The sequence below is a fragment of the Haliaeetus leucocephalus genome, unplaced genomic scaffold, assembly GCF_000737465.1.
Source record: "Haliaeetus leucocephalus isolate CR32 unplaced genomic scaffold, Haliaeetus_leucocephalus-4.0 Scaffold228, whole genome shotgun sequence".
Classification (NCBI taxonomy): domain Eukaryota; kingdom Metazoa; phylum Chordata; class Aves; order Accipitriformes; family Accipitridae; genus Haliaeetus; species Haliaeetus leucocephalus.
The window spans coordinates 22,093,447-22,107,874 of NW_010972664.1; the positions used below are offsets into that span (position 1 = coordinate 22,093,447).

Below are 14,428 nucleotides of genomic sequence, written 5' to 3' on the forward strand. Positions count from 1 at the left end.
AGTATGGCCAGCAGTATGGAAACATCTGGAAATTGCTCATAGCAACATAAAATGGAGTAAGGTATAAAATGAATTCACTTAGCTTGATCAGGTGGAAAGGAGCTGAAGGGGAGCAGAAGCTATGCCATATCTTGCATGTTGAAGATGGCTGTGTCTAACAGCATGCTGTGCAAGGGGGAGAGTTGTCCTGTACGTATTTAATCTGCTCTTCTCTAGGTAAGGTTCTAATGTTTGAAATCTTAATTTCTGTGAAAGCCTTCCACATCCAACCCCAAAGCCCAGCTTGGGCTGTGCAGGTACCTTAGGGAGGCTCTGAAGCTACTGGCAATGGTGATTTTTGGACTGTAACTCTCGCCACTCTGCTTTCTCCTCAGTATTTTCTGTACAAATTTCCTCAGGATGTCGATTCAGTCATTATTAAAGTGGTGTCTGATGCAGTCTACCCATGCTCGGTTGTCTCCGTCCAGGATATTGTGGTAAGTCTGAGCAGAGAAGGGTAAGGAGCTGCTTGCTGGAGCTCTGTGTCCTGCTGTAAGGGGGTCTGTGCCCCAACAGAGAGAAGAGCCCTAGGAAGGCCTTCACCCTCATGTGGTGGTGGTGGTAAAGGGAGCCCCTGAAAGGAACAAAAATCCTGTGGGAAGGAGGCAAAGACAGAGATACTGAGTTCAAGCAGCTTATACAGAGATTTTTGCTGCAAATAGGTGAACAAGCTGTTCCTCTCCAGCCTGTCTATAGGGCATTTGTTATGTTCCCCTTGTGAGGTTTAATATCCTGCTGGCTTGTGACATGGGTCTATCTCTCCATGGAGTGGTGTTGAATGGGATGCTGGTGACAGTGCTGTTCCCTTGAGTCTCCCCTGGCTCAAGGCAGCGTGGGGAGCTTCTGATTTCCAGACATGAGGTCTCTCCTTTCCAATTCAATTTCCTCTGTATGCAATTACTCTTCCTTTTTCCTGGGAAGAGGAGAACAGCTGTTCCCTGCCATGGAGGTTGGCTGTTGCTTGCAGCTGCAAAATAGCCCCATATTTACCCTCCTTTCCCACGTCCCTGAATGATGCAGGGACCTGCAGTGTGGGAGCAGCAAGATGGTGATGGAGGTGCAAGATACCTTGGCTGCTGGTTCTGAAGTCCTGGCAGTTGCCTTTAATACCTGGGGTGAGGAGAGAAATGGGTAACACCAATTCCTGTCCACATCTCTGTGTTTGAATGGTGGAAGGGCAGGAGAGGAGACTGTGACAGGTGATTTTCAACCTATCAGGTATTAAGAGTAGTGGGAAAGAGTACAATGAAGGCAAGCACTTAGCATATAGTACAGACTGCGAAGTGTGTGACACAACCAGTGTACAGCTGAGTGTATGCACTGCCCTGTGGGAATAGTGGAGTGATCAGTCTGGCTGAATCCTCTTCTGGGATTGAACTGCAGCCCTCTTAGAATGCAGAGATCGGTGAGTGCAGGCCACAGCTGGTGTCTTCAGAGCAGCTTTTCTAACTTCTGAATGGATTCTGGTTGTTTTGTTCCCTTTGTCACCCCAGTAGGGGCTTTTTTCTGCTGTTCTACACTGTCTGTTCTCCTGCTGACTCCCTGCGTTCAGATTTTGTCCCTGGTTTAACCCTTAGTTGTGTCTGTTTTAGTGCCCAGTGTATGACCTGGACCATAATGTGGAGTTCAATGGTGTTTACCAGTCTATGACTAAGCAGGCAGCCATAACTGTGCAGGTGAGATGCTGGTTCTTGTCCCAGTGTTGGTTTTTTTTCAGTGGCTTGTCCTACGGATTCCTAGTTTTCTTTTGTTGATTCTGCTGTGAGCCTTTGCTTTTATTAGATTGGCTCATATAAGTAGAAGAAGCAATGTTACCTTTTACTACAAAACCTTGCTTATGTTTGCTTAGATAGGCGTGTTACGTGTGCTGAGGCTCTAGATCAGAGTGGCTGCAGCCACGTGTCTTCTGTTTGAACCCTGGCTCTTCTACCACTGAGTGGTGGTGGTAGGGCCTTTTTAATAAGCAAAGCTTAGGTAGGTGGTTTGCACTAATTAAAGTAAATAAATACATGCATTAGTATTGGTTTGCTTGTACTGGGGCACTGCTGTACTTCATACTGGTGAACTCAGTCAGCTTATTGTCAGCAAGGATAAGGGGAGCATCCCCAGAAGTCAAGCTCTGTCCAGAACAGGCTGATGCCTGTGTAGCAACTAAAACCTGATCTGTGGTCTTTTGGAGCACTGCTTCTCCTTCGCATCTCATGGATTCTGCTGCTTCCACCCCCCCACGCAGAGAAAGGACTTCCCAGGTGAGCAGTTCTTCGTTGTGTTTGTCATCAAGCCAGAGGATTATGCCTGTGGGGGTTCCGTGCCTTCTTCCATTCATGGTAAGTTTTGCTGGGAGGTCGATTTGGTTGCTGCATCTGGGTGATGGAGCAGCAGGAGTCCTTTGGGACCTTCCTGTGGGATGACACGGGATGGTCATATAGCTCTGTCTTACCAGGTAGCTGTGAGGAAAAGTGAAATATAAATTTGATATTGTTGGGTAGATTAAAATTCTTGATCAATTCAGGAGGTGGCTGGCTAGTACAGAGCCTGGCTTGCTGGGTTTACATGCTTTTCAGAGGAGTTGCTGGTGTCTTGGGAGATACTGGATACACCCAGGCAATGCTGCTTACAGCTTTTTGGTTGGTGTGTTGTTTTTTTGTTCCCCTACCCTGCCCCTGCTGTATTATTCTCCTGCCTGCATGGAGGCCCAGATGGCAGTTCCTGCAGAGAGCATCTTCTCCCACTGCTATCTTGGGTTCTATGACAGTCCTGGACTTGGGGGAACAAGAAAAATTAGTAATTTGGGGAGAATAATTTTACAAGAGACTTGTTCTAGTGCCTTTCCCGGGCAGAAAACACTGTGTCCACTTCCTGGGCAGTGGTAAAAGCAAAGCCTCCACAAGTCATGTAGTGGCTGTAACTGGAGTGGGGACATTCCTATTCTCAAAGCCAGATGGCTTCCTCCCTGTAGGAGAAGCAAGACTGCAACCAACAGATATACTGGGCTCCCCCCACAGCCCTGCACTCCCCCTGCCCCCCCCCCCCCAATTTCTTCCCTAAAAAAAAAGAATTGTTGCCTTCTGGGTGTCTTTCTCCTACCCTAAAGCTGTCAGCAGAGCCGTACTGGCAGGGTGTGCTAAGCCCTGCTGAAACGTAGCAAGTCACTAGCATAGTATCCTGCACAGAAGTGTTTTGCCAGAAGAGCTTTGGCCAAAGGCAAAAATGGTGTCCCAGTATCTGAAGTGAGAGAAACTGCGCTTTGGGGACTAGATGAATAGGAGATGAGATGCCCTTGGGATTCAGGCATCCAGACTTGAGCAATGTATGGAAGGCTCAAGCAAGGATTTCTAGTCTGAAAAACAGGTTGTGGATAGGGAGGAGGGGGGAAGTGTATGGAAAAGGCTGTATATTGACAAGTCTGACAGAGGTTTATAGCAAAACGACACACAGACTATAGTGAAAAGCCAGACCCTGGTGTTTTTGCAAGTGCAGAGAACAAAGATCAGGGCCAGAGATAATAAATGTTTGATTGTTTTTTATATTTGCTGTACACTTTGCATCTCACAGGGAATGTCAACCGTACCTGGAACCTGCAGCGGACAAAGAACCTTCAAGTGACGATTGTGCCCTCTATAAAAAGTCAGTATCTCTGGGCAGAGCAGTGCAACTTAACAGGGGGACTTGGCACTTCTGCCTAGAAGGGTATGGCTGGGCTGGCAGCCCTCTATGGAATGTTGCAGAAAGCACCAGCAAAGGAGTCAAAACCAATTGGAGCCTGGGTACCTTCCAGGAGATACCCATGGGCACACCAGCTAGCACTGGGGGTGAAGAAATGGGGGAGAGACCTTGCAACGGGTTCTGGCGATTCCTCTTTGTCCTGATGTTGGCTGGCATAGAGAAAGGAGATGGGTTTTGAAGGGTTGTTTGGGGCTGGGTGTTGTCATCAAGTGGTGTTGGGAAGAGCAGGACAGGAGTGCTGGCTGTGAGAGGGGCTGTCCCTGCCCTGACTGATGCCTTCTCTTTCCTCAGAGTCCGTTTATGTCCAGGCCATGTTCTTCAGCTTCCTGAGTTTCCTCTCCTTTTACCTGGGCTCGGTGGTTGTTGCCTTTGTGCACTACATCAGGTGAGTCAAGGGGGTTTACGAGAACAACCTTTCTGTTTCTCATCGTCCTCAGAGATTCCTCACCCTGCAGTACATTTGGGGCAAGTGGGGCAGCAAGCATCTGAACAGAGCAGCTGAAGTCCATAACTACTCAGTGGGCTCCTACTGATGATCAGCCAGAAAACTTTTCTTCCTCTGCTGTGCAGATCATGGCAATGATGAAAACCTAAGGCTCTGCCCTCTAGCTTTTGTAGTGCCCCACCCCTGGGTTTCCTTATATGAGGACACTGAGTGGTAGGTGGGAATTGTGATGGGACTACTCTGGGATATGGGGTGCCAGAGCACTGGGGAACCAAGATGCTTCCCAGAGTGCTGGACCAAGTACTGCAGTAAGAGGCAGTGACCCAAATAGGGCCTTGGAAGCCTCAAGCGTGCTGGTTTCCCTCCTGACCTGTCTCCTCTGCCCCAGAACTTGGTGCCTGGGCTTGTGCTGAGGAGGATATCTGCATCCACGGTGAACTTGAGCACAGCTACCATAACAGGTTGTTCTATGGCACAAAAAAAAAAAGGGAAAACTTCCTAGCTGCCCCAGGATTGTGTAACTGGTTGTCCTGCCTCTGGTGGATAGTTGTGGGGCTAAAAAAATCCCTCTGTTGCTTTGGAAATCAGAAAGGTATACAGCAAGCAGTCATGGCTGAGCCATGTCTAGTCCAAACACTGTTTTTCTTTTTTTGTTGTTGTTTTTGTTTGTTTCTTTTGTGGTTTATTTTTGTTGGGATTTTTTTGTTTGTTTTTTAGAGCTTGCACCATATTTACCTATTGGTGTCCTAGATAAACCTGCCATGGCTGGCAGGTGCTGGGGTTTGTGGCTGTCTCATGAGTGCTGCCTGTTCTTTTTCAGGGTTCGGAGGAAGGCTTCAGCTGGGAGATTGAGTCCTGAGGATGGTAAGGTCTCTTTCTGTTGCGTGACAGCTTTAAGTGAACAGCCCAGGTCCCAGGCCAGGCAAGGGACAGGCTGTCAGTCAAGTACCTTCTGTCCCTTCAAGCCTTTGTCCCTGTACATGTACCACAGAGCCTCTGGTGCTGGTGAAAGATGTTAGAGCTTCCTCTCTGCCCTCACAAGAGAGCGTGTTTGAAGCAGGCTCCCCTGAACCTGGTCCTGACCCCTACCCTGAGGTGCTGGCTTTTAGAGGGGTGGAGGAAGAGCAAGCCTTGGCTAGACCTGGCTGCAGGCTAATGTTCCTGATGTCAGGTCTGTTCATTTTTAAGCAAGGCACTTTGAGTTTTTCAGCTCCTGTGCTTTAAGATTTCCTCTGCCTGGTTTAAGCATGGGGTCTCTAATTTTTTAATTTAATTTAAATTTTAATTTGTTTTTAACTGGGAGTTGCAGACAACCAAATGAATGAATGACTAATACAGTTAGGTAGTGGTGTTTGTGTTATTTACTTTGGTATTAGATTCACTTTACTTTATGCTGCACCCACATTTCAACATACTGCAGATTTCTGCGTTATAAAAACATAGGTGTATGTAAGATGCTTCCAGTGAAAGATGGAAATTTTTGCTGTGTGGATGGGGGGGGGACAGGGCACTGGGATTTTCTGCTTTCTGGAGAAGTGTGGGAAGCTGGCCGTTTCATTTGTTTAAATATTTAGTGCCTGCAAAGTAGTTCAAAGCATTGGTCTGAGGATAAAGGCATCATCATTTGTACCTCTCTCCTGGGGAAAGGGAGGACGTTATGTTTTGGCAGCACTGAAAGGTTCTTGGTGTGTTCCCTTTTTTAATCCTCAGCTGCTTCAGTCCCTCTGGTCTGCTATATACCACCAGATAAACATACTAGTATAACTGAACTGTGCTTACAGGATCAGCAGTGGAACTTCACTCTGACCTGGCATTACTTGGGTTAATATTTTTGCCACAGACCTAGGGGCATTTGGATTCTCAGGAGTGGCTTCTTCAGCTACTGAGATCCTCATCTGCATCTCTATATGTGGAATGTATGTGAAAGGTTTTCTTCACAACCAAATAAGCAGGGGACTGTAAAAATGTGCTTAAAAATATTCTAATTTTAAGTAATTTGGGGTGGATCCTGCTGTGAGACAATAGCAGGTCTTAGCACGCTGGAAAAATGGGAAGGGTCAAACTCCCAATGGGGACTTTGGGGAAGCTGAAGGAACATGGCCAAGGCCCTGGAAGAGCTCCAGGGTGGTGACAAGGGATCATTGTTTAAGGCATGGAGCCACAGTCTCAACTGGGTGAGACCAGAAGCTCCAGGGAGTGCTGCTGGTGCTGTAGCTGAGGGTTCATGTGCTGAAGGCAGCTTAGAAGCTGCTTTCCAAGCTGCCCTGGTGGGAGGTGGAAGTTAAGTTCTGGTGCTTGGGAAGTTCCCAAAGAGGCTGCAGGGCATAGATGCTGTGCTTAGCATGGACCTGGGGGGCAGAGAACTGGGTTCCTGGTCAGGGGGGATTGCTGAACAGCATCCCTGTGAAAGGACAGAAGAACACAGTTTCTTCACAGTTTACAGGTTTCCTCCCAGAGGTACCTTCTCCTTCTGTGACCTGTCCTCTCCCTTGCACTCTATGCCACCTTCACATGCCTGGCACTGCATGTCACAGCCACGTCCTTTTGTCTGGGGAGGAGCCATATCCTACCCACATGCTGTTTCTTTATTGTGTCTCTTCAGGGTATGTGTCTGACTGATGCCTGTAAAATGGAAACTAGCATCTTCCCTGTCCTCCAGATCACCTAGGGCACACTGGCTTTCTCAATTTTTTTCCCCTCTTCCCACCTACTGGAATTTCTCTTCCTCCAAAGTACCTCTGGGTCTTGCCACCTTCATCACTTCCTTTTCCCCTTCCCCACCAAGCTCCTGTCATCCATCTTATGCCTGGTTTCTGTGGTTAACTTTTTTTTTAATCCTGTGGCACACCTCATGTTCCACATCATCACTATTTGGTGGAGGTGATAGCTGGAGGAACCACACCTAATGTGGTACATTTACTTTGCTGACTCACTCACACACTGGGAAGTGGGACTGAAATTAGTGGGTAGGCTGGGTCCAAAGCAGCTGTTAGAGACAGGACAGAGTGCCTCTTCTCCCTGGCATCCCTGCTTTGTCCAGATTTAAATCTTTCCTTGGTTACTTGGGAGACAAGGTTGACAGGTCACTTGAGAGCATAAAGCCTGGTCTAAAATAAGGACGGAGCATCCCCGTGGGACAGGACTGATGGTAGTAGGAATTCTGTGTGTGCCTTGGTGCCATGAACATGGGGCAGTGCTGCTTTCACTCTCTTCCCAGTGATCTGAATTTCCAAATGATTTTAAAGCAACAATAAAATGCCATGAGAGAGGGAGGGTTGCACAGCGGGTGATGATAGAAGGTGGATCTTGCTCCTGCAGAAACTTACGACAACATCCTGCTAATAACAGCTCGGGGCTCAAGGGGTGTCATGTGGGGGGACTGTGGTGTACCAGAGCCTTCCGTCTGGTGCTCAGTCCATGCCATGTTGTCCACTTCTGATGCTCCTTTGAGCTGTTTGTTGCCCTGTTAGAGGGATGGCGCAGAAGGGTAGAGAAGCTGAAATGGAGACCAAGTCTTAGTCCACAGCCCAACAAGCACAGTGAATGCGTCAAAGGAAAGCAATAATTTGTACTTGAAACATCAAATGTCATTGCTGTATGGGTGCTCCCCTGCCTAGAAGCTGGGCTCAGGCAGGGAAAAGTTTGGAGGCTCTTTAGGTATGTGGCTAATGGAAATGGTATAAAAACCTGTGCAAGGTGTTACAGAAGTGTCCAGAATTGCCAGCTGGAAACAGGAGTCTGCCTGTGCCTGTCAGTTTGGGACCGATCATGTACTGGGAAGCCAGAGGTACAGCTTGGGAAGCCAGGCCATTGCCAGGCTGCAGTAAGGTCGCTTGGCTTTAAATACTATCCCATGTCCTGTGTCCCTTTGCTGCTGACTGGCCACACAATGTTGTTGCAAGGGTGAAGCTTTATAAGCAGCTGGACCTGTCTTGCTGTTTGCCACCATGGGAAGACATGGTCCTGCTCCTGCTGCTCTTGCTTCCCTCCCTTTTGGGGAGATGGGTGTTTGACCCCTCAGTAAGGGGACTCAGCTGGCTGTGTTTCCTGCCATGTTTGTCTGCTGTCAGTTCAACAACTGAGCCCCACCGTAGGAGGCAAAAAGAGGGAATGTGGAGGCAGGAGGGGAAAGTCCCAGTGCAACCTGAGTGGGAGGTGCAGTTGTCCTTGCTTCAGATGTGTGGGTGGGAGGCAGGGAGTTCCCAGCCCTCAAAAGCTTGCCCTTCTCATCATCAGCACAAAATCGTGACCACTTTTTGCATGGAGCATTTTTTGCTTTCTCCTTGCTTGGTTAAAACTATGTACCAGCTATCTTGCCAAAGGCTGCCTATGACTCTTCCAGGGGTAATTGGAGGTAGCAATATTTGAATAGAACAATGCATGAGGAGGGGAAGGAGAAGAATTAGAAGTTCAGAAGGGTGCTCTGAATGTTGTGAGACTTGCTCTAGAATTTGTCAAGTCTTGCAGTCCCATAACGTGATCCTTACAGGGTGCTGGAGGGAGGCTTGTGCTTTTGTGAGTCAAACTGGCAGCCTGTGTGGGGAGGCTGAAGGGAATGGGTTTGCTTCACATTGCAAAGCGAGGGTTTCCTTTTGCACAGTGTGCTCTAGAGGGAGACTGCCATCTGTTTGGAGAAATGCTGCTTTTCCCAAGTCCCTCCAGCTCTTCAAGCTGTTTGTATTCACCTCAGAGATGTGTTTCAAAGCACTGATGTGAAACTAACTGTCCCTTTTGGGTCTGTTTCTATCGCAGGATCTGGGATTATGGCATCTTCGCACCCCATCACAGCCAGCACCCCTGAGGGAAGCAGCTATGGTGCTATTGGTACAGTGTCTTCCAGAACTGGGAGCATGGGGAGGGTTCTGCCTGGGGCAAGGAGAGGCACTTTAAGGTGCTTTAAAGCCAGAAGGGAATAAAGCTGCAAGTTACTTTAAGAGTGGCTTGCAACTACTTGAAAAAAATAATTGCAGCTTGGGAGGTTCAGGTTGCACTTTTGGGCAAAACATCTACATCAAAAAGGTGGCAGATCTCTGGAAGAGGTGCCCAGAGAGACTCTGTCATTGGAAATGTTTGTCTTGGCCAGACAAAACCATGGTCGCCTGGTAAGTGTTGGTGACAAAGCTGCTTCAGGCAGGAGGTTGACTAGGGACCAACAAAAGTCCCTTCCAACGAAACATCTAGGGGTCTGTCATTAGCTCATCAAGCCTGCCTTTACACTAAAGCATGCCTTTCACTGGAAGACTGAAGGGTTGTGTGCTGTAAGGCGAGAGAGAATCAGAGCTTCTTGCAGTTCAGAGGTTTCACTAGGGGAGAAATAGTGTCATGCTGTCAACAGGTGAACCGTGCCCTAGCAGCAGAGGAGGAAAAAAAACAAACTCCCAAGGTTCCTGCTAATCTGAGATGATGTGAAATGCCTTCCTTTGCCAGAGTTTCTTAGTCTCCTTCCAACAGTTTTCCCTCCTGTGGAGGGATTGGTACTGAATAGCTCAGTGCTGTGGACTTCTGGGCATAATCCTTGAATCTGACAGTTTGGGGACCCAGATTGCAGGGTGAGGTGGTGCAGGTCCAGGGCAGTGTCAGGCAGCTGCTCAAATGAGAGAGCAGAGCAACTTTGTCTAATTTTTAGTCCCTGCTTAGGATGCACTTGCTCACTGTTGTGTAGAGACAGCCCTGACACTCCAGATGTCACCCAGTTGTTGGACTGTGAAGGTGTGGTATCTCTGAACACCTGACAAAGAAACACAGAATTGAGATTTTGTGAGGTTTGGGAAAAATTCAGGAGGATTTGAGTCCTGCAATAGAGTTGAGGGCTTCAGTACCACTCTAACCCCCCTTTCCAAATTCCCAAGGAAATGCTTTAAAAGCATTTGGGAAATGAGGAAGAAACCTGTGTTCTGCTCATGCCAGTATGGGCAATGGGCTGGCTGGGAGCTTGGCCAGCCTGTGGAAAGTGCAGGCAGGTCGTGTTGACCTGCAGGTGACCGATACTGTGGATGAAATGGGAGCAAAGCTGATGCTCTGCCTGCCTTGAAAAATCAACTTTCTTCCTCTTTGTCTTTTGTTCTACAATATTTTTAGAAAAGCTTAGATATAAAGCTTATATAAAATTGGGAGATTAACTAGGTCAGCCTATTTCTGACCCCTGAACAGCCTGATGCTTTTCACTAGAGCTTTCTGACTTGTCTCAGGCTTCCAGATTTCAGAGCCCAGGCTAGTAAAGAGTAGAAAATGTTAGAGATGAAAAGTAACAGAATAAAAGCAGAGGAAAAACCAAAATGCTGCAGAGGTGGGAAGATGGTTCTTGAAAGTGGTCTTACCTGATAATCTGAGACTTTCAGGAAGGCTTGTGATCATGGAAAAACTTGTTCCCTGAAATGGCCATATCAGCTTGTCCCAGCAGATTGTGTATGGTATCTGGGGCAGCTTTCTTCTTGTTGTGCATAGAGGGCTTTAGCCTTTACCCTGCCTGTTTCCTTCTCCCTGCTCTGCTCCAGACGAGTCAAGCTCCAGTGGTGGACATCAGTTGTCTTCCCCTGAGCGTGGGCCACCTGCTGGTTCTGACACAGACAGCTCTGTAGAGGAGGAGAGTGACTTTGACACCATGCCAGAAATTGAAAGTGATAAGAACGTCATCCGCACTAAGGTACGGCTGGTGTTACAGCTGTGGCCATGATGCTGGGCCATGGACACATCTAGGCTAGGACTAGCAGTAGTCACTTGCCAGGATTTTTAAGTTTCTGCTTTCCTTTTAGGTGGATTTAGTCTAATAAAGCAGAATGTGCTTCTCAGTGTTTTTACAGAGTCTAGAAAGTTTTTCTGCTGTGCTAAGCGTGTTGCTGAAATGAGTGATTTAATATGGAAAATCAGAATGTATTGGGGACTATTGAGAAAAGAGGAAGAAGCCCAGAGTGCCCCAGAAAGTCCTAGGAGGTGCGACAGCATAGGGAGAAATTAATGTGCAATAGTAGGTAGTTATGTGGTACAACTAGTGTGACTACAGTGGATGTACAGAGGGGCTTTAAGCTAGCAGCTCTCAGACTGCCTCCTTTTGTTGCCTCACACTGCTCCTTGTGGTCAGAGCCATTCCTGGAGGTCAGAGGGTTTTGCAGAACTCATTTGCCATAGAATCAAGGGACACAAGAAGCTTGCTGTGTTTAAAAAAAAAAAAAACAAAACCAAAAAACCAAAAAAAACTTCTACTAGCTTCTGTAGTCTTCATTATTTTTTTTTTCTGTTTCCCTCTTTCCCCACCCACTAATGTTTTAGGTGTTCCTTTATCTATCAGACTTGTCCAGGAAGGACCGAAGGATTGTCAGCAAAAAATACAAAATCTATTTCTGGTAAGGAGAAGACAAACTGGTAAGGCTCAAACTCTAGGCCCAGTCTCTGGTTGTAGAGTTGGTCCACATGCCCTTCTTCTGAACCACACTTCATACCTGAGGGTGTTCTTTGAGCCATCCTGTTACATTCTGAGCCTGTTCCAATCAGTAACTGCAGATCCCATTTACCTCAAATAAGGATATTTGTGGACCAGTGCACACATGATCCTGGCAATGGATTCTGGTTTGCATAATTGCTTTGAAGTGTGGTAACAACCAGTGTGCTGGAACATACTGGGGAAGGGGAGAAATTGACACTTGAACACATGAGCTTGTGGTCCACACGCTGTCTTTTCTTGTGCCCATAGCATTTGCCTCCTGTTTGCATTAGCACATTTGCTCTCCTGCTTCAGGAGATTATAACCAGAAGTAAAAGCTCCAGCTGGGAGAGCAGGGTCTGGGCCCTTAAGCATTGAGGTGTACACATTCCTCCACAAGCACTGCAGGGCTCTGTCCTGGGTGTGCACCAATTGTTTTGGTGTGTGTAACTGCTGCTACTATCTCCTCTCTGCAGGAACATCATCACCATTGCAGTGTTTTATGCCCTGCCGGTCATCCAGCTTGTCATCACTTACCAGACGGTGCGTTGGGCATTGTGGCTGTCCCATGCACTTGGGTCCTCTTGCCTTTAAACTTGCTCTGTGGTTGCATGGTGTAAGGATGACAGTCAGTGAAACTGGGATCACCCAGGAATCCTGCTCTGTCTGAGGGGCAGTTTACCTTAGCTGGTCTCTGCACTGTGTTGAATGCTGCTGCTGGCTTGGCTCCTTGAGCTTGGAGTTCTGCTATTTTTGCTTGCGAAGCAGGAGTGCAGCTGGTTTCCTGCTCATCTGATGTCTCATTTGGGGCCTGTTTCATTTTAGAGGCAGGAGAAATCTGCTGTTATCTCTAAAAGACAACAAAAGCAAGTAGGCTTTGCTGTGATATGAGTGATTTCTTCTCCCTTCTCCCTACCCTTGCTACCCTGCTGTTATTCAGATATCTGCAAGCAGATCTATTAGCAGTGGGGTTGAGAGCATACGTTTCCTCTGAAGACTGTTCTCAGGTTTGTGGCCTGTGGCAACATCTTGTCCCCCGCTAAAAGCTTCACCTGCAGGTGTCAGTACTCCCCTGTGCCAGTGCTAGAGCTAGGCTGTGTCCTGGTACACCTTGTGTACATGCAGTGTTTGCATGAAGCAAAACCCCAGAACAGGGAGGATTTGCTAATGTCAGGTCTCCCACCTCCTCTCTGTCCAGGTAGTGAATGTGACGGGTAATCAGGACATCTGCTACTACAACTTTCTGTGCGCCCATCCCCTTGGGGTGCTGAGGTAAGTGAGCCCTACAGTCACTGTGTTATTGTCTTGTGCCTCCTGAGTGTTTGTGCTGTGCCCAGGTCAGGATTTTATCCTTGCCAGGCTCATAGTAACTGTGTTGATAATACCACTGAGAGTTTAGGATTCTGAGCTTTCTGTTTTGCTCAGCAGTGGCTTTCTGTTGCAGTGAGACACATGCACCCAGGAACATATGGCACCTGGGTTCTCCTAGCAAGCCTATGGCACAGCAATGAGGTGCTCCCATGCTCTTTTGGACACTTTCACTTGTATCAAAGAGCAGCAGCTCTGCAAAGAAGTTCAGCTTAGTCCTCAGTGCAGCATTTCTCTGAACTAATGTGGGAGTGCAAAGAAAGCCCAGAGTTGAGAATCTCACAGAGGAAGTGTTAAATCTACTGGAGCAGGTGAACTATTCAACCTAAAATTGTCATCCAGGGTGTAAAACTGGCAGGTGTTTGGCAGCTGCTGAGGTGGAGGATCGTGGTGGGGGAGCAAAATGGATTCAGCTTATCATGGCCTGGGGTTCATCCTCCTGCTGCTGTGCTGCCTTTGTCTTAAACCTTCTTTTTCCCTGCAGTGCCTTCAACAACATCCTCAGCAATGTGGGCCACATGCTGCTGGGTTTTCTTTTCCTCCTCATTGTGTTGCGCAGGGACATTCTCCACCGTCGGGCCATGGAGATAAAAGATGTCTATACCCTGGTAGGTAGGAAGTATGGTCGCATGGGGCTGAGTGGAGGGAGGAAAGACAGGGAAAACTTGAAAACCAGAGTGATACACAGCAGGTTTCCACTTGCCTTCCTTGCTGGAGTATTGAATCCTCCTTTCTTTTCCTCCCCTGAAAAAGGGTCTAGGTGGGATGCTTATGTTCTTGTGCACCCCAGTACTTTGCTGCTTACGGTATGTAAGCCATGGTGACCCAGCCTGGGCTTGTGAAGACAAGGAGACGAGTAGAGGAATGACTCTTGTGGCTGTGGCTTTTCCTCCAGTGCTCACTGTGGAGGAACTGGGGCAGTAGGGCTGTCCCAGGATGCTTTTGTTTTTAGTGAGGTTTGATTTGTCTTAAACAATCAAAAGTTCCTTCTTGGCACTCTTGTTAACAAGAGGGAATAGAGCTGCCTACAACAACCCAGAAGAATTTAGCTGTCTCTAGCTCTGAAGCAGAGCTGCTTGTAGTCAGAGCTTCTGCAGTCTCTTCAGTATCTTCTGGGAGAGGATGGAGAAATCTGCAGCCCTGTGGGCAGTGGTGCTGGTACTTTCCAGAGACAAACAGCTCTGTTTTCACTGGCTTGGTAGCAAGTAAAGACATTAGCAGTTTTAAGGGTCTGCTGCTTATGGTTTTCAGATGAGACCTCAGCCAGATTGTGATGGAGAAGCCTTCTCACCTGGGCTGATGGGCTCTGCTCCTCAAGTGCTTTTAACCCCATACTGACCACAAGAGCAAGGCTGCTATTCTGGGTCCCTAGTGCTCTCAGTTTTGGGCAGGATGTAGTATGGCACAAGGTACAGGACAGATTTTTAGTCTCA

The 14,428-nt window shown here is 47.7% G+C and overlaps 1 protein-coding gene across 1 annotated transcript in view; it reads left to right on the top strand.

The window, feature by feature from the left end:
- Window positions 1-14,428, top strand: part of SIDT1 (SID1 transmembrane family, member 1) — a 42,869-nt gene that overhangs the window by 17,691 nt on the left and 10,750 nt on the right. Inside the window, exons 5-16 of the mRNA XM_010567488.1 lie at window positions 375-476; window positions 1,632-1,715; window positions 2,273-2,366; window positions 3,595-3,666; window positions 4,057-4,150; window positions 5,031-5,074; window positions 8,963-9,034; window positions 10,705-10,853; window positions 11,477-11,550; window positions 12,104-12,170; window positions 12,826-12,899; window positions 13,480-13,603. Coding sequence (XP_010565790.1) covers window positions 375-476; window positions 1,632-1,715; window positions 2,273-2,366; window positions 3,595-3,666; window positions 4,057-4,150; window positions 5,031-5,074; window positions 8,963-9,034; window positions 10,705-10,853; window positions 11,477-11,550; window positions 12,104-12,170; window positions 12,826-12,899; window positions 13,480-13,603 — 1,050 coding nt within the window. The remainder of the gene's footprint in view (window positions 1-374; window positions 477-1,631; window positions 1,716-2,272; window positions 2,367-3,594; window positions 3,667-4,056; window positions 4,151-5,030; window positions 5,075-8,962; window positions 9,035-10,704; window positions 10,854-11,476; window positions 11,551-12,103; window positions 12,171-12,825; window positions 12,900-13,479; window positions 13,604-14,428) is intronic.